The following is a 19,291-nucleotide window of genomic DNA, read 5'->3' on the forward strand; positions in this document are numbered from 1 at the left end:
AGCATTGTGTTGTATTTTAAATTATTTCCTGAAAGTTTAGAAATGCATTAAGAATGCGGAGAATCAAAGGCTTCTACAAAGAAGCAGCTGTGGCCTGGGCTGCTGTGCCTGTCACACAGCCCGGAGTTAGCAGTGCAGCAGACTGGAGTGCAGGACCTGTGGTTGGGGTCCCACTCTCCCTGCAGGTGTCCCCTATGTACCAAAGTGATGGGGATGGGGCTGGACTCTTCACCACGTGCTCTCAGTGTATCTTGGCATTCAGGATCAGCCATTAGTGTGTGTAGGAACTAGCATCCCTACCTCTGCCGAACAACGAAGGTCCAGATAAGTGCTTGTCGGTCTCAGCTGGGACATGCTGATAGGGAAGCGTGTGATGAGTATGGTGCAGTGTAGGAGAGTGTGAGGACTCAGAGCGTACCCTTGCTCTCTGCAGGAGATCCAGGCCACCTGGTATGAGAAGCTGCATGAGTGGGAGGATGCTCTCGTGGCCTACGACAAGAAGATGGACACAAACAAGGAAGACCCGGAGCTGATGCTGGGCCGAATGCGCTGCCTCGAGGCCTTGGGGGAATGGTGAGCTTCACTGGAGTGATGACCTGAGTTGAATGGCTAGGCTCATCTTGCCAGTGAGTCTGCCCCTAACCGATCTCACCTCAGACTCCTGCTCTGTGTCACCCGATGCATTCCAGGAAGCATCCACAGCTGTGGTGTTTCTGACCTGTGGTGTTCCTTGGTCTGGGTTTGCTTTCTTTGGTTTGCTTTGTTGTTTGAGTCACTCTCACCTTATAGCCCATACTGGCCTGGAACTTGTCTAGCCTAGACTGACTTGAACTTGTGGCAGTCCTCTTGCCTCAGCCACCCTAGTAGTAGAATTGGGGCTGTGAGCCACTGTCTGCAGCTTCGCTGTTTTATGCTTTTTGGTTTCTTACCCTGCAAAATGGTCCAGGCAGAAGAGCCATGTGACCCTGGGCACTGCACTCTCTCCACCCATCTGTTCTCTTGTGCTCCTGACATTGGCAGATCTGCTAAAGAACTCACTTTACAGCTTTAATTTTTTTAATGATTAGCTCTTGGGTCTGGAGCGATGGCTTAGCAGCTAAAAGCACTGGCTACTCTTGCAGAGGGCCTGGGTTCTCTTCCCAGCATCCAGAGCAGCTGGCAATCTTCTACCAAAGGATCCAGTGCCCTCTTTTGGCCTCTTCAAGCACTGCATGCACATGGTACACAGACATGCACATGCAGGCAGAATACCCATACACATAAATAGAAAGAAGTAAATCATACGTTTTAAAAAACAGATTCTAATGATCAGCTCTTTGGGGGCTAGGCTGCCTTTAAGGCAGGTGGATCTCTGTGAGTTTGAGGCCAGCCTGGTCTACATAGTAAGTTCCATCTAGCTAATTACCTATCACTCTTTGGGAAAGTCACTGTGGCTTTTAGTTCTCCATAGTGGTAGCTATAATCCCCAGGATAGAACATAGCATAGTGGTTTTGCGTGATAATTTAATGTCAATAAATTTAGCCACAAACAAGAATTTCACCTGGGTGATAGTGGTTCACATCTTTAATCCCAGCACTTGGGAGGCAGAGGCAGGTGGATCTCTGAGTTCAAACTCAACCTGGTCTATAGAGTGAGTTCCAGGACAGCCAACTCTACATAGAAAAACAACAACAAAAGAGAGTTTCAGATAGACAGAGGCTGGGAGGATGGGTCAGTCAGTAAAGTGTGTGCTGTACAACATAGAAAAACAACAACAAAAGAGAGTTTCAGATAGACAGAGGCTGGGAGGATGGGTCAGTCAGTAAAGTGTGTGCTGTACAACATAGAAAAACAACAACAAAAGAGAGTTTCAGATAGACAGAGAGTGGGAGGATGGGTCAGTCAGTAAAGTGTGTGCTGTACAAGCAGCACAGGGGTCTGAGTTCAGACCCCCAGTGCCCAGGCAGAGGCGTAGAGCTAGAGAAACAAACCCGTGGATCTCTAGTGCCTCTGCCTGCCAGTCCTGCCCTGTTGGTGAGTTCTGGGCTCAGAAAGAAATCCTGTTTCAGAAAATAAGGGGCAAGGCGGCAGGTGGAGAGAAGGCTCCCTTGTAAGAACATGAGCTGCAGAGCATGAGGGCTCCTTCATATCCCAGGGCCACATGGAGAGCTGGGCGTGGCACATGAAGGGCTGGTATGGCCAAGCACTGTGGCAGGGAGAGACAAGAGCTTTGCCAGACTTAACACAGCCAGCCTGGCTCCAGGCTCAGGGAAAAACCTTTTTGGGGAGACCGAGAGGCAGCTCAGCTGTTAAAACACTGACTGCTCTTCCAGAGAACCTGGGTTTGATTCCCAGCACGCACATGGCAGCTTATAACTGTCTGGAACTCTAGTTCCAGGGATCTAATGCCCTCTTCTGGTCTCTGTGGGCACCAGGCATACACCTGGTACACATGCAGGCAAAACACCCATACATATAAAACTTTTTGTTTAATTAAAAAAAAGTCACTGTATCCAAGTAATTGAGGCAGACAGTGATAGCACAGGACACTTGACATCCTCCACTGGCCTACACACACACACTCAGTACACTCCCATGTGTGTGCGTGAACAGCATTGACTTCTGGCCTCTGTATACACACATGGATCCAAATAAATTATATACACACAGATGGCAGATGGGTAGATGGGTGAGTGAACAGACAAAAACAATTGAAAATTGTTTGTCTAATTATCTAGAACTGGGAGACCTAAAAATTACTGTTTTATGTATTTTCCAAATGAACGTTTTATATTTATTCCTCAGTGAATGGAGGAAGCGTATTCTATCAAACCTGCCTCCCTAGTTTATACAACTAACGGGCATCTAGAACCTCATTCCCTGCAACAGTAGCCGCTGGCTACGCCTGGCTATTTTAAAATGGAATAAGATGTAAAGTCAGTTCCACAGTCATGCTGGCCTCACATCAGTGCTCAGAAGCACACGTGGCTGATGGCTCCTTCATCACACAGTGTACCCAGAACTTTCCATCTTCACGGCAAGCTCTGCTGGGCCGCTCTGATCCGGATGGAGGAAGGAAGTGATGTTCAGAGTGAGCCATGCTACCTAAAAACAGAGATTTGTTTGTTCTCATTTTAACTCTGCTGTCCTACAACCATTGCTTAGAAGAGATGTAAAAGAGGTGTAAATGTTCCTAAAATTTGGATCTGATCGGCTCTGAAAGGCTTTCGTGCTCCCCAGTGACCTTTGACCTGTCTGCCTTGTAGCCTTACCCACTTCTTCCTTCACCTGTTCCTCAGTGGCCTGTCCTTGTGTCTGAGCTGCCTGGTCATTCTCTTAAGTGTTTGTTCTTGTTCCTTCCTTCCCTTCTGCTGCCATCCCTGTCTTCTCCTGCTCTATCTTTAAAACCACAGTTTCTTTTCCTTGGACTCTTTCATGGCCTTTCCTTTCTCTTGCCCTTCCTTTTCAATTAGAGATAATACTTCCCCTGACTGTACCAAGTAGGGACAGCGTGGATGCCTTGGAAAAGCAGAGATGTGGTTTTGTCCAGCCCCCTTAAATACCAGGCTCACAGCCTGAGGTCTCCCGAGAGCAAGTGCCACTGGCCTCTTCCCCCACAGTTTCCACTCCCATACACCTCCTGTCTCTTGGGTTCTTTCCAGTTTTATAATTACCTACAAAGTCTACAGGGCCTAGTAGTGCTGACGAAGCAAGAGAGGGCTTTAAGGATGTGGAAATCTAAAAGAGACATTAAAGGAGATGAGAGAAGCAGAACTCCTTCCTGCCCTTTCCAGGTTTCTGATAAGGCTTATTAATCCGTTCTGTTTAGTGGGCATTTTCTGAGTGTCTTTCTGTGTGAGCAGTATTCTGAACCTGCCTGAGGCAGGCATCCACTGAAGGCTCCATCAGAATCAACCACAGGGACTCAGCAGTGAGGGTAAAATTGCCCCTTTCTGTGCTCATTTGCCTTCTGGGTGCTAATTAGAGATGGAGCCCAGCACCTTAGCAGGAGAGACACACCCACCTCCACACTCCCCCAGCCCAGAGTCTCCAGGAACAGTCAGTGCTGTTAAAATAAGCACAGGGCGGCCAGCTAGGGAAAGTACTCCAAATGAAAGGGCTTGCTAAGCCTCCTGCTGCAGCAGCCGCACTGGGTGGGAGGTCAGACTCCTAGAGCTTCTTCTCTTTTCTTCTCAAGGGGCTCAGACTCAGTCTACAGCCATCCCCTCCCCCACCCTCAGTGCTCTCTGCTCCAGTCAGTGCCAGTGTTTGTAAGCAAGTGAGGGATCCCTGCCTGTTGCGCTGTAGTGGGGGGCATGTGCTCTGTGTTCACTTCTGCTTGCCTCCCGTTGAAAAGGGAAAAAGCAAAATCCCTCAGCCCCTGGCATCGCAGCAGTGGAGGGAGGCTAACTGGCCTGTAGCCACCAAACCATAAGAACAATGGAATTCTGAGCTGGGAAGATGGCTCAGTAAAGTAGCTGGCATGTAAGCGTGAGCCTTGCTCTTGGACGCGTAGCACCCGTGTCCGCAGCTGAGCTGGGAGACGGAGGGGCAGCTCCCTGGGGCTGACTGGCCAGCAGACCGGCCGGGGACTGAGTTCTGGGTCCAGAGAGACCTGTCTCTAACACCAGATGGAGGCCGACTATCTGACAGGAAGACACCCAGTATCAGCCTCCATTGTCTTTATGAAGTGCCACACTGGACAGTGAATATACAGCAATAAAAATGTACGCAGCCTGGTAGGATCATTTACAGATAATGGTGATATCTTTCTTTGGGAGACCCTGGAGTTGTCCTAACAAAAACGCACCAGTCAGTTGTTCCTGTGCTCTGACCCACACAAATAAATAAATTCAATGTCAACGTTTTTATTTATTTTAAAGAAAGAAGTTGGTCCTTGAGTAGTAACAGTGTGGCCTATGTCCTCTCAGGCTTCCAGCCTGGGCAGGCCCCTTGGAACTTGTGCTGTTTCCTTTGAATCGACTTCCAAGCTGTGTGTCTCTCCAAAAGGAGAGGTGGAAGAGGCTCCTTGCTGCATCTTGAAGCTCCTGTGAACTCAGGGCTTGCCCTAGCGCAGTGCGGACATGGGAAGTGGAGGCAACAGCTGTGTGATTTCTCTCCTGTTCACTTGTTCTCTTTTTGGCTGGGGTTTGAGCCCAGGACCGTTGAGCCACACTGCAGACCCTAAGAGGGCACATTCTTAGCTAGCCATAGAGGTTTCTTTTCTTGTCAGGCGTGGTGTCTTACACCTGTGATAATTGAGAGGCTGGAGCAAGAGAATCGCCTCAAGTTTGAGGGCATCCTAGGCTACATAGTGAGTTGTAGGTCTGTTTGAGCTACAAAGTGGGACCCTGTCTCAACAAAATGAAAATCACTATTCTTGGTGTGGTTCTGTTTTTATTTTAGGACTTTTTAAATTTGTATTTTAAGTTGTATTTTTGTGTCTGAGTGTTTTCTTTGTGTGTATATTATATATATATATATATACACGCACCACATTTGTGCCTTGTAGCCATAAAGGTTCCAAGATGTCTTTAGGTCAGTTGTAAGCTTCCGTGTGGGTGCTGAGGACTGAACCCGGGTCCTCTGGAAGAGCAGCCAGTGCTCTTACGCACTGAGCCGTCTCTCCAGCCCTGTTGGAATGTCTTAAGCACTGCCCACACCTCAGTGTCTGGGTCATAATGCGTGTGCCAGTAGTCCCAGCACTTGAGAGGTAGAGACAAGAGGGTAAGAATGTTGTTTGTTTGTTTGTTTGTTTTTGTTTTGGTTTTTTGAGACAGGGTTTCTCTGTGTAGCCCTGGCTGTCCTGGAACTCACACTGTAGACCAGGCTGTCCTCGAACTCAGAAATCTGCCTGCCTCTGTCTCCCAAGTGCTGGGACTAAAAGCGTGCACCACCACTGTTGGCCTAAGGATCAGGATTTCAAGGCCAACCTTGGCTGCACAGTAAATTTGTGGCCATCCTGAGCTACATAAAATTCTGTGTCAAAAACAGATAGCTCGAGAGAGGGCTGAAGGACTGGCTCATCAGTCTTGCACGGAGCCCAAGCCCCCGCATGGAGGTGCTCACGGCCTGCTCCAGCTCCAGAGGACACACACACCTCTTCTGGCCTCCACAAGCACTTGCACAAAAGTCACACATACAAATGCTCAGTTTATTTTGTTTCTTAATTTAAAATAAAACTTTAAGCCAGGTGTGGTGGCGCATGCCTTTAATCCCAGCACTTGGGAGGCAGAGGCAGGTGGATTTCTGAGTTCGAGGCCAGCCTGGTCTACAAAGTGAGTTCCAGGACAGCCAGGGCTACACAGAGAAACCCTGTCTCGGAAAATAAATAAATAAATAAATAAATAAATAAATAAATAAATAAATAAATAAATAAATAAATAAATTAAAATTAAAATAAAACTGTAAGACCCTCTCAGTCCTTTCCTATACCCTTAATAACTGTGCACCACTCTGAGAGCAAGTGGCTTCCTGGTGTTTGGTTGATGGGACCTTATTTCTGCATACATTGAGTTCATCTCAGACTGAAGTCAGACATTAGTAGTACTTGTAAGAGCCGGCCTTCTCTGTAGCTGTGCCCTCAAAAGGAATGTTCAGATGTTTCTCTTAGATTGCTTTCTCTGTAGACCTGCCACATAAAAAGACCCGAGCCTGTACTGAGAGGACAAAAATTAACTTAGTAGTTATTAAGGCACCAGATGTTGAAGATATTTTATATCACACAGAGTTAGACACTGCATTCTGCTTTATAAACTCTCACTAGACCCTAGAAACCACAAACAATTCATTCACTTCTCTGTTTTGAGGCTCCCAAGTTCAAACAACCAGTTACTGTGGACCCTGGCTAGCCCAGAAGAAATTCATGGGTTGTAGAGTAAAGTTCTGCTAACCTGACTGCACGTTTCTCTTACTCCAGGGGCCAGCTTCATCAGCAGTGCTGTGAAAAGTGGACTCTGGTTAATGATGAGACCCAGGCTAAGATGGCCCGGATGGCTGCTGCTGCAGCGTGGGGTTTAGGTAAGCCAAGTTGGGGGCTTTGGTATATCAAAGAATGAGCTGCCATGATGCAGGGATAACAGTCTGTAAGAATGTAAAGGCCATCCCTGCCAATGTACTGATGCCTTCCATCAGTCCATTTTCACTGTCATTTTGACAAACTCCTGAGGCATGGGTAAAAATAGCTCAGTAAGCGAGATTGGGATTGAGATGTGGGTAAGCTATCACCCCTTACAGTTCAGGGACTCAGGCCCACATGCCTACACTCATGTTTGACACCAGTGGCATTGCTCTCCTCTTACAGGAAACAACAGGATGCCTCCAAAGTCCAGCTCTGTGAATGCCTGTGGCATCCCTTATAGCAATATGGGTCAGGGGTAGCTTATAAAAGCCCACCCCAGCTAGGTAGCAGCTCATGAAAACGTTCACTGCACAATTTGCAGATAGCTAAACAGGTTGGAGTCTCTGGCAGGCAGCTCAGCTTGTCTTGAGTGTCAAAACATCTTAGTGCTTGGGGATGGAGGGAGGGGCTGGTGCAGATGATGAGTTTCAGGAACTTCCTGGAGCTTTCGAGTTTGGTTACTTCAGGAGTTTTCAGAGCTTCCTGGCAGCTTGGACCACCCCACACCCAACCCTCCTTCAAAACATCCTAAGTCCTAAGGAGCTTTCCTCGGAGATGGCATCTTTATCTCAGAGGAAATTGCTGCAGCACACCAGCTTGTGGGTGGGTTGCAGTCCTAGTATCTTTTTTTTTTTTTAAAGATTTATTTATTATTATATGTAAGTACACTGTAGCTGTCTTCAGACACACCAGAAGGGGGAGTCAGATCTTGTTACGGATGGTTGTGAGCCACCATGTGGTTGCTGGGATTTGAACTCTGGACCTTCGGAAGAGCAGTCGGGCGCTCTTACCCACTGAGCCATCTCACCAGCCCCAGTCCTAGTATCTTGTTAAAAAAAAACAGTCTTGCCCCACAGGAAACTCCAGGGTTTTAGAAGCCCTGTGACAGGAAACAGGGATAAGGAAGTAGATGTATTTATGTCGTGGTGGAATTTGGCACTTGGCTTTCTTGCCTTAGCTTTCCCTGCCACCTGTGTGTGCGGTACCTTTTCACCACGTGATCTGTACGTTGTTAGAGCACCACCTATCCCCTGTGCCTCAGATAGGATAGAAGGCCTGTCTCGCTTCTTTTCTTTTCTTTTCCTTTCTTTTCTTTTCAAGATTTATTTATTTATTATATGTAAGTACACTGTAGCTGTTTTCAGACACTCCAGAAGAGGGCATCAGATCTCGCTACAGATGGTTGTGAGCCACCATGTGGTTGCTAGGAATTGAACTCAGGACCTTCAGAAGAGCAGTCGGTGCTCTTACTCACTGAACCGTCTCACCAGCCCCCTCACTTTGTTTCTTAATGTTTATAGGTCTTTCACTACGTGTATAACTGACTGGGACAATAATGTCCCACATGCCACCACCTTCTCCAACAGTCACAAACATTTCAATCACGTTTTATCGGTTTTCCCTGCTACTAGAGCCTGTTATAAAGATATTTTGTTTATTTTTTAGATGGAGTTTCATCTTGTGGCCCTGGCTGTCGTGGAACTCACCACCTGCCTCTGCCTCCCCAGTGCTGGATTAAAGGTGCACTCTGCCTTGCCTGTCCAGATATGTAGACTTTTGACACCACCTAACTGAGGCTTCCGGGTCTTTTTCTTTTTGTTTATTTGCTCTTTTTTTTGGTGTTTGTTTGTTTGTTTGTTTGTTTGTTTCGAGACAGGGTTTCTCTGTATAGCCCTGGCTTTCCTGGAACTCACTTTGTAGACCAGGCTGGTCTTGAACTCAGAAATCCACCTGCCTCTGCCTCCCGAGTGCTGGGATTAAAGGCGTGCGCAACCATGCTTGGCTGTTTGCTCATTTTTAATTGTGTTTATGTGTCTGTAGCTCTAAGCATGTGAGTGCAGGTGTCAGAGGGGCCACAGGGTCAGATCCTCCTGGAGCTGGAGTTAGGGGTGGTTGTGAGACAACCTCATGTAGGTTCTGGGAACCAAACTCTGCTTCCCTCCAAGAGCCGTATAAGCTCTTCACTGCTGAGCCATTCCTCTAGCCTCCAACTCTGCATTTCTAGATGGGACAGGAGAGGAGAGACAGGATGTGGCGTGTGCAGAACCATCCCCGGAGCCTAGAGCAGAGTAGCAACTGCCCCACAGCCCCCCTAGTCACTGCGCTTCTATGCTTTGCTGTCGTAAGCCCTGGGCTTCGTCCAGAATGGCTTTTAAAAACAAATTGCTTCCTGAGGAGTCATCTATTGCTGTCTGCTTTTGCCCAGAGGCATTGGTAATGGATGAACCAATAGTTGGGAGTGGAATGCTGGAAAATGCCTTGTAAAAACAGCAGCCCTGCAGTTTGCACCTAATGAGGCTGGTATCTCTTCTGCAGATGGTGTTGGCAGGACTGACGTTGGGTGCCTGCTCAGCACCAGGGGAGGAAGTACATACCTCTCCCTGGGGCAGCCATTTCTCCATTCTAACATGACACAAGAGATCACTGCGCAGTGACCAGCCCGTCTCTCTGCTGTAATGGATTATTTTTAAATATTTGTGGCTAGGATATTGCCACAGTGAAAAGGGCAAACAGTTTGTCAAAACCTGTCCTCTAATTGTATGATGGCCATTTTCAATTGCTTAAAGGAAAATGTAATTTCCCAGTATTTCATTGAGCTGTGAGGTGCTCACTTGTAGGGAAGAATGTGATTTTGTCTTACCTGGAGAAGCTGTGAAGGGAGCTCTATGGGTTAATGAGGGGTAGCATTAAGCCTGTCTGATGTGCTGGCTTTGCATTTAGGCCCTGCTTCTTGTCTTATGATACTCCCTGGGGCACCAGCAGAGTCCCTCGCTTAGAAGACAGATGTGGTTTTGTTAAGTGAACCACCCACAGTAGATTGCAGGGCTCAGCAGGTACATCAGGCCCCAGTCCATTTGACTTGTGTGTATCTCAAGCTAAGTGAAGGTATCAATGACAAGATTTGGTGGTGCCTCCAATTGAGCCAGCTGTCCCCCTGACTCTGTGTCGTGTGTTTGTTTTCCTAGGTCAGTGGGACAGCATGGAGGAGTACACCTGCATGATCCCACGGGACACCCACGATGGAGCCTTTTACAGGGCAGTGTTGGCTCTACATCAGGATCTCTTCTCCTTGGCCCAGCAGGTGAAAAATGCGCATCCTGACTGTCAGCAAAGGAAAGGAAACAAAGTTATCGTGTGTGTGTGTGTGTGTGTGTGTGTGTGTGTGTGTGTGTGTGTGTGTGTGTGTGTGTGTGTGTGTGTATGTCTGTGTGTGTGTGTGTCTGTGTGTGTGTCTGTCTGTCTGTCTGTCTGTCTGTCTGTCTGTCTGTGTGTCTGTGTGTCTTTTGATTCCTAAGCACTCGTCTGCATTCTTTATTGAATGGCCTTCACACATAGCATCCACCACAGAGAAGAGTAGGCTAGGCTTCTGGAGTGTTCCTGGAAGGGAGGTTGGAGGTGGGCAGTGTGGATTGTGACTGCTTTGGCAGTAGCTTCTTGGGTCATTGTCGGCCCTTGTAAACACCTTGCCTAAGTTCTAGTCTAGTGAGAGGAGCTCTTAAGTTTCACCAAGCGAGGATTTGGAGAGCCAGATCCCCAGTGTGGGGATCTTCTGGACCCAGAGAGCACACACTGTTCTAACTTGCAGAATGCATAATGAAGTGGTTGTCTCCACCTTGTCAGACACCAGACTGTCAGTAAATGATCTGAGTACCTCAGAGATGCCAACATAGTAATTAGCCTAAAACATTCAAAAAAAGAAAAACTCCACAAGAGGAGTTTTATTTTAAGTGGTAGCAGAGAAGGTGCAGATGCAATCCTGTGGTAGCCCTGTGCTAGATAGAGTGCTTGACAGGATTCCACACCTGGGTCTCCCGGGTCAGAGACAGAGGCACCCATTGCTATAGAGAGCATTGCAGAAGCACTCCTTGACCCCACCTTAGAGCCAATTCCGTGTCCAGTCTGTTACCACAACATGCCCATCAAGGGAATGAAACGAAGGCAGGGCCCAAGGACAGCCCATTACTGTGCAAGAGTGCAGCAATTCTGCCCCATAGCACACGTTCCCTCCTCACCACCCAAGCTTGTGAGCATTCCTTGAGCTTCTGCTTGCCAATGCCATGGGCCGCTCAGTCTTTGATGAGACGCTGGGGAGTGAGTGCTCTTCTCTGGCCATCCAGATTAAGCGGGTTTTCTGCCCTCCTGTGGTGAGTGACACTAGAGTGATACAGATAACTTCTATGAAGCCCCAAATGCAGAGCCCAGGTCTAGAGCTTCCTGGTTTCTTTCCTAGTGCATTGACAAGGCCAGGGACCTGCTGGATGCAGAGCTGACTGCCATGGCAGGAGAGAGCTACAGCCGAGCCTATGGGGTGAGTGTTGAGTCAACTGCACGTTGTCAGAATCTACAGCCCTAATGAGTGGGCTGTTGAGGACGCAACAAGTTGCTGAGAACTTGCTGTTTCTGGGGTCTGCAGATATCCTGACAGCAGAGGCTGGTTTCAGGTTCACTCTGCTTGGGGGTTGTTTGTATGAAAATTAGGCTGGAATATGTTCTGCTTCCGTCAGGCCATGGTTTCTTGCCACATGCTGTCCGAGCTGGAAGAGGTTATCCAGTACAAACTTGTCCCTGAGCGTCGGGAGATCATCCGGCAGATCTGGTGGGAGAGACTGCAGGTAAGCTGGAGACAACCCCAGGCCTGCGGGGCGCTTGCACCCTCACCCCTTTTCTGCTGTGCTCTGCTCTGCCACCTCTCCCAAGCAGAGCCTTCAAAGGCTTACCACCTCAGCTGTGGCTCTGAGGGAATGACCGGTTAGCAGCTCCTTCCAGGCCTTTCCAGAAATGGAAGAAAGTGTGTTTTGAGCAAGTGACACTTGGGACCCTCCACTTGGAAATGGTAACCTGGGACTCACTGGTTCTCTCACGATGCTCCAGCTGAGACCTCCACAGTGTATTCACTCGGAGAGGCACTTACCTTTCCACATTGGCATATATATACACCTAGGATCTGAATCTCTCCTGGCTCTCAAGTGACTTTACAGTGTGACCCCAGCTGAGAACCACCCCTCCGAGTACAGTTACTAGACACAGGCACCGTGTTTTCATCAGAGTTGCTGAGTGCTTTGAGTCAGAACTCCTGCTTATGACAACTCTTAGGTTAGTCTCATCCTAGCCCCTCTGGTCAGATCTCAGAGAGACTTTGCCAAGGCTTCTGCCAGCATTTCAGTGTGGCATTCTAATCGTGGCAACCTGAGGAGCTGTTATCTCTAGACCTGGGAGGGTCTCAAGTGCCCCTGGAAAGAGCAGCCTGTCTCCCAGTCCTTGAAAAATGAGAGGGAAAGATCATCAGCAAAGAAGAAGCACACTAGGGGTGTGGCTCAGTGACCCAGCACTCGCCTGGCATCCCGGGGCCCTGAGGTCCACCTCCTGTACCACATGCTCAAGCACACACTGCTCTAAAGACAGTACATGAGTACACACACTGCTCTGGAAACCACACATGTGTGTTCATATACTGCTCTGGAAACCACTGGTCTTCCTGTTGTTACAATTAATGCCTTTAGTTTTAAACTCTTTCTTCTTGGCTGCATCCACACCTAATTCCCACTTTCTCTCCAGACCAATCAAGGTTTATGCCTCCAAGTTTTTTAGTAGGCTGTGACAAACTCTGACTCCAGGATGCCTTCCTGTCTGGGAAGCTCAGGGCACATTCCACTGGACAGGAAAGAGCACTGGGCACAGTCATCCATGGCTCTGAAGTGAGCACATACAGTTCTTCTACATGTTTTATTAGTAATTATAAAATGCCCAGTGAATGTTTTGATGGAAAATTGTCTCAGAAAGAATTCCACAAGGAAAGCACTTCCCACTTGGCTTGTACACGCCCTGGTGTTTTAAGTGCCTGCATTAGGGTGTGGAGCTTCCAAATTAGGGAGCTGATGATCTCGACATTCCAGTATGGAGAACTTGGAAATACAGAGTTGGAAGGAGCATGATGGAATTAGATGGCGGGGGTGGCTCGTGCTAGCTTCCCCAAGTTCAGAGTATCGCCATCACCTTCCTGAGCCCTATCTCCAAACAGCAAGATGCTCTTCAGCCTACAGGGAGCCAAATGATTGCAGCATGAGGGAAAAAGCTCGCTGTTGGTGAGAGGCAATCAGAGTAATCACTCGGTGTCCTTTTTCCTCACTTTCCAAATCATTGTCAACCTTGTGGGCTGGGAAGCTGTTATCCAAGGCTGGAAATAGAGTTGTCCTGCTGGAAACTTGGCTCTGGAAGGTGGTGTGCAGACAAAACACTCAGTGAGCTGCTGGGGCTGGACAGCCGCCACACGTGTGGTCAAGTCATCTCAGATCCTCAGAAGCACTGTTGGGCTCTGGGCAGTTGAAAAGGTCAGCCGTAGCTCATGTCTTTTGTCTCAGGTTCCCAGGTCAGGCCCAGTGTGCCCCATGAAACATACAGAAGCTAGAGGTCTCTGTCACTAGGTTTTGGATTTGTGAAATTCACCTACCAGTCATTTGATACAAAAATCAGTGTAAGCTGGCAAGGTGGCCCAGTGGCAAAGGTGCTTGCCACCAAGCCTGGCGTCCTGAGTTTGAGTCCCGGGGACGTACATGGTAGAAGGAGGAAACAGCCGACTCCCACAAGCTGTCCACTAACTTCCACACATAATGCACACAGCAGCAAGCACTATGCTAAGGTGGAAGAACATCATCTTTGTGATAACATTAAGTTGTCAGGTTTTCTTTTTTTTTTTAATATTTATTTATTTATTATATGTAAGTACACTGTAGCTGTCTTCAGACACACCAGAAGAGGGAGTCAGATCTTGTTATGGATGGTTGTGAGCCACCATGTGGTTGCTGGGATTTGAACTCCTGACCTTTGGAAGAGCAGTCGGGTGCTCTTACCCACTGAGCCATCTCACCAGCCCAGTTATCAGGTTTTCTAATGACAGAGGATTCACATGTAAGTAAACAAATCATGTCCTTTCTTATGTTGCATTTCTTTCTGTTTGGGGGAAGGGAGATTTATTTATTTTGTGTGCATGGGTGTTTTTGTCTGCATGTGTGTCTGTGCACCATGTATGTGTTTGGCTCCTGTGGAGGCCAGAAGAAGGTGTCAGCGCCCCTGGAACTGGAATTATAGGCAGTTATGAGCTGCTGTTGGGTGCTTGGAATGGAGCTCAGGTCCCCTAAAGAGCAGCCTGTGCTCTTAACCACTGAACCAACTGTCCAGCTCCTGTTTACTTGATTTTTGAGGCAGGCTCTTATTATGTAGCTCTGGCTAGCCTGAAACTCGCCATGAAGACCACTCACAGAAATCCTCCTGCCTCTTCCTCCCAAGTGTTGGGGTTAGAGGCATGTGCTATCAAGTCTATAGCCACTTCCTTTTCTAGATGCAGTTTTGATCAGACATAATAAAACGAGCAGGGAATATAAGGTAGCCAGTGACACCACACCAAGAAACTATACCTGTAAAGATGCAAGCCTCGGCCTCACTAACTTTTTTTTTTTTTAAAGATTTATTTATTATTATATGTAAGTACACTGTAGCTGTCTTCAGACACACCAGAAGAGGGAGTCAGATCTTGTTACAGATGGTTGTGAGCCACCATGTGGTTGCTGGGATTTGAACTCTGGACCTTCGGAAGAGCAGTCGGGTGCTTTTACCCACTGAGCCATCTCACCAGCCCCTCACTAACTTTAGAAATGTAAATATTACCAACTTATCAATAACACCACTTAAAAGTTTAATTATTTAATGTCTTATACGCTTAGTCTTTTGAATTTTAAAAATAAATTTTAAATTTAATTTTTGGTCAGTAATAGTCTTCTTCACCAGTGACTAAAACTTAATATTAAAACAATATATGGCTGGAGAGATGGCTCAACAGCTACAAGCACTGGCTACTCATTTAGAGGAAACAGGTTCTATTCTAAGTACCCATCCATGTATCAGCTTGAAGTTGTTAGTAACTCAGTTTCAGGAGATCTGGTGTCCCCTTCTGGCTTCTGTGGGGGTTGGGCACACATGTACACAGACATGCACACACAGGTAAAACACCCGTACACATAAAATAAAATTTTAAAAAGGAGTGAGTGAACCCAGAATGATGGCACATTATTTTAATTCCAGCATCCAGGAGGTAGAGACCTGTAGTTTCTCGGTAAGTTCAAGGCCAGCCTCATCCAATCTACATAGTGAGTTCTAGGACAGCCAGGGCTGTGAAGTGAGACCATGTCTCAAAAACAAAAGGGCAAGTGAAACAGAACACTGACTTTGAATTCAGTACCTGGGAGCTGGAGAGATGATTCAGTTGGTAAGCAATCATGAAGACTGGAGTTCCTCTGTGAAAAGCTACCATGATAATGTGGTGATAGCCTGCACTAGTACTCCCAGCACTGGGGAGACAAAGACGGGAGCATCCAGCATTTTGTGGCCAACCAGTCTCGCTCAAGGTTTGAGATAGACCTGCCTTAGAGAACAGAGTATGAAAAGAAAGGCAGCTGAGAGACGGTGCCTAGAATTGAACACGCAGCACACATGCACACACAAACACTACATTGGAGACAGCAAGATGGCTTAAGGAATGAAAGTGCTTTCTGCTATGTTTGTATGCCTGAGTTCAGTCCCCAAAATCCACATGGGTCTCCCACAAACTGTCCTCTGACCTCCACATATTTGTTGTGGCTTATACATACCCTCGTACATGCAAACAAGTAAGTGTAGAAAAAAATTGTTTTTAAAGAATACACTCACAACCCACAAAGAATCTAAATAATTTAATTTACCCATTACCACAGTCCTGTGAAGTTAATGGCATTTTCATTTTAATCCACAGATCAGTCAGAAAGGTTTGGTAACTGTCTCAAAGCCACAGAGTACTTGGCACACCAGGACTCAGCTCCGGCCACCACACCCTGTGCTTCTCTGATTCTTGACAAGTTCCTTCACAGTGATTCCCTGTTTTTGGAGAAAACATGGCTGTTGGTGCGAGATTTCAGGTGGAGCAGAGGACAGGTCTAACTCTCATTTCTGAACCTTCCAGGGCTGCCAGCGTATTGTTGAGGACTGGCAGAAAATCCTCATGGTCCGGTCCCTTGTGGTCAGCCCTCATGAGGACATGAGAACCTGGCTCAAGTACGCAAGCCTGTGTGGCAAGAGTGGCAGACTGGTGAGTAACCCCAGCACTGGGGTGGTACCCTGCCCCTGTTCTGTTTGTAACTTGCCCTCTTGTTTTTTAGGCTCTTGCTCATAAAACCTTAGTGTTGCTCTTGGGAGTTGATCCATCTCGGCAACTTGACCATCCTCTGCCAACCGCTCACCCTCAAGTGACCTATGCCTACATGAAGAACATGTGGAAAAGTGCTCGGAAGGTAGGTTCCTGCCCTCCCAGCAGAGGTCGCACCCACCTACAGTGTTGGGCTTCTTCCAGTTTCACAAGGGAGTCACAGCCAAGTCGAGACTCCAGTGCATGAAGTCACAGTTGTAGTCTTTAGTATCTGAAAAGTCCTGGGCCTTGAGAGAAGGCCGGCCACTTGGCACATAGTCCCATATTCATGAAATCCAGACTAGAGCTTTATAGAACCAGCTGGATTAGCTTCTCAGACTTCTGGTCTCCTTTCCTGTCATCGATTTGGACTCAAATGCAGCAGCGTGCAGGGAGAAATGCTAAAACACAGAGGGAGTTCCTGAAGCCAGTGGAGAACTCCTTCTTGTTTACAGACAAGTCCTTGGGAAACAGATATGCTCTTGTTTTTTGTTTGAAACAATCTCTGGATGCTGGTGGCAGTTTACAAACCCACAGGCCTTGAAGGCAACATCATACCTGTTTGGGGTTCCCCATCATCGTTCTCAAAAGGGGAGAGAACTTAGCCTTCTGTTCCCACTGCAGTCTTAAAGTGGTTCTCCTAAGGTAGTTGACTGGTGTGACTTTGAGTGACACTCAGAATGAAGTGAGCAGTCGCCTGTCTGTCTGCTCTGTAACTGCCTTTGCCTCCTCACTGATGGCCCTGTCCTCCCAGAGCGCACTGTTGGAGGATTCCTTTGTTTTCCTTCTCTGAGCCCTGACCTAACACTTGCAGGCAAGTGACAATAACAGATGGTGCTGGGTGTGTGTGTGCCCTTTATGCATTGCCTTCCTGCAGAGAGCAGAGACCTTTGAGATGCCTTAACCAAGGACTGACGTACTTCACTGTAATAAGCAGAGCCCAGACCATCGGTGACTTTTCTAAGTCACACAAACTCTGGTGAGGTTAAAGATCTAGAAACCTACCTGAAGGATGTGTTTAGACTTCAAGCCAAGAGTGAGTGCTGGATTTGCCCAAGGAGACAGCCCAAGCTGTCTCTGCATAGCCCTCCCTGTACTGTCACCAGGGTCCTTTCTCTCTGCCTTTCCAAACACAAAGTAGGGACTAGCAGTTCTTGCCCTCAGGAAGGCATCAGATAGGTGTGTGTTCCTTGCTAAGACACAAGACAAAGTCTAGAGACGGGCTGGTCTTCCTCTCCCCACCCCCACCTAGTGTGGGGCCTGAGAGGCCCTCCCCTTCCTTTCATAACTGCTAGTTCACTTACTGAAGGGAAGAAATTACTTTTCCCTCTTTATTTCTAAAGAAGTAAAGAAAATTTTAAATAGAATATTTTCAGTTTTTTGCTCTGGAGAGTAGAAAGATGGTGAGTTCACCCATGGTTCCTAGCCATACATAGGGCAGCCCCACAGCAATACCAGCAGCCCTGTTCTGGTTCTTTGTAAAGGCCACAGCAAAGCATTCAGACTGCCACCAGCAGCAGTGGAGTATGTCTTTAATTCCAGTACTCAGGCAGATAGATCTCTGTGAGTTTGAAGCCAGCCTGGTCTACAGAGTGAGTGACAGGACAGCCAGGGCTACATAGGAACCCTGTCTCACCAAAAAGGAAGAAGAAAGAAAACTTTGAACTGTCTGCATTGCCTGTGACGTAGAGCATGTAGGCCCTGAGCACTGGACCCCTGGCTGCGGAGCCTCTGGTGTAGCTGCCGCCTGCTTGAGAACACTTGACAGCTGAGGTCGCTATCCATGTCAGTCAGGCTTTTCAGTGCTCCCTCCTCCTGCCTTGTTTTAAGTCACATTTAAGTCCACAGTGTAGCCCTCCTAGAAACAAACCAAAGAGACACGAAAGATGCTAATCCATTGTCAAGGCCAGTACAGGACAGTGGAGCTGGGAGAGCAATGTCTGTAGGAAGCAAGAATTTCACTGCTTTTAGACATGTCTGTGTGTCTGCACCATCCTCATTCATGGCTCACCAATCTGTCACTGTCACTCAGACCCTGGCTTAAACCTCCCTTCCCCACCCCACCTCACTGCCCCGCCTAGCGTTTATTTTTGGTTTTTGTTTTTACTTTTTAATTTGTTCATAAATAATTCACACATGTGTACAATATATGATGATGACCCAGCTCACCCCTACCTTCTCCCATTCTCCCTACCACCCCCCAGTTCACTCTCTTTCCCCCCACAAATCTCTCTCTCACGTTCATGTCTGTCTTAGGACCTACTGCAGTGTGCAGCTGTGTGCTTGGAGCTGTCTAGGGTGTGTGTATGTATCTACCTGATACCTAAGGCGCAACAGGGGTACCAGCTGTGGATAGTGATCCCCTCTGCAGAGTCTATCAATACCAATAGTTGGAAAAGAGTAGGGCTGATTTCAAACTTTCAGTCTTCCTGCTTCAGCCTTTAAAATATAGAGATCAGAGGCATATGCTACCATGTATAACTTTAAAACCCTCTTTCAGGGCTGGAGAGATGACTCAGCGGGTAAGAGCACTGACTGCTCTTCTGACTGTCTGGAGTTCAAATCCCAGCAACCACATGGTAGCTCACAACCACCCATAATAAGACCTGATGCCCTCTTCTGGCACGTCTGAAAACAGCTACAGTGTACTTATGTATAATAATAAAATCTTTAAAAAAAAAAAAACCTATTTCAGGCAGGGCATAGTGGCGCTTGCTGTTAATCCCAACATTTGGAAGGCAGAGACAGGTAACTCTTGTGAATTTGAGGTCAGCCTGGTCTACAGAGAGAATTCTAGGACAGCCAGAACTAGAGAGACCCTGTCTTTAAAAAGAAAAAGATTTATTTATTATTTATATGAGTACACTGTAGCTGTGTTTAGACACACCAGAAGAGGGCATCGGATGATTGTGAGCCACCATGTAGTTGTTGGGAATTGAACTCAGGACCTCTGAAAGAGCAGTCAGTGCTCTCAACCGCT

The 19,291-nt window shown here is 47.4% G+C and overlaps 1 protein-coding gene across 2 annotated transcripts in view; it reads left to right on the top strand.

Annotated features, from left to right (window-relative positions):
- Window positions 1–19,291, top strand: part of Mtor (mechanistic target of rapamycin kinase) — a 109,104-nt gene that overhangs the window by 65,811 nt on the left and 24,002 nt on the right. For both annotated transcript variants that reach the window (NM_020009.2, XM_006539077.3), the window contains 7 exons: window positions 434–573; window positions 6,900–7,000; window positions 10,067–10,182; window positions 11,332–11,409; window positions 11,606–11,713; window positions 16,090–16,215; window positions 16,286–16,417. In NM_020009.2, the coding sequence (NP_064393.2) occupies window positions 434–573; window positions 6,900–7,000; window positions 10,067–10,182; window positions 11,332–11,409; window positions 11,606–11,713; window positions 16,090–16,215; window positions 16,286–16,417 (801 nt within the window). The remainder of the gene's footprint in view (window positions 1–433; window positions 574–6,899; window positions 7,001–10,066; window positions 10,183–11,331; window positions 11,410–11,605; window positions 11,714–16,089; window positions 16,216–16,285; window positions 16,418–19,291) is intronic.

Source organism: Mus musculus, chromosome 4, assembly GCF_000001635.26.
Source record: "Mus musculus strain C57BL/6J chromosome 4, GRCm38.p6 C57BL/6J".
NCBI classification, from domain to species: domain Eukaryota; kingdom Metazoa; phylum Chordata; class Mammalia; order Rodentia; family Muridae; genus Mus; species Mus musculus.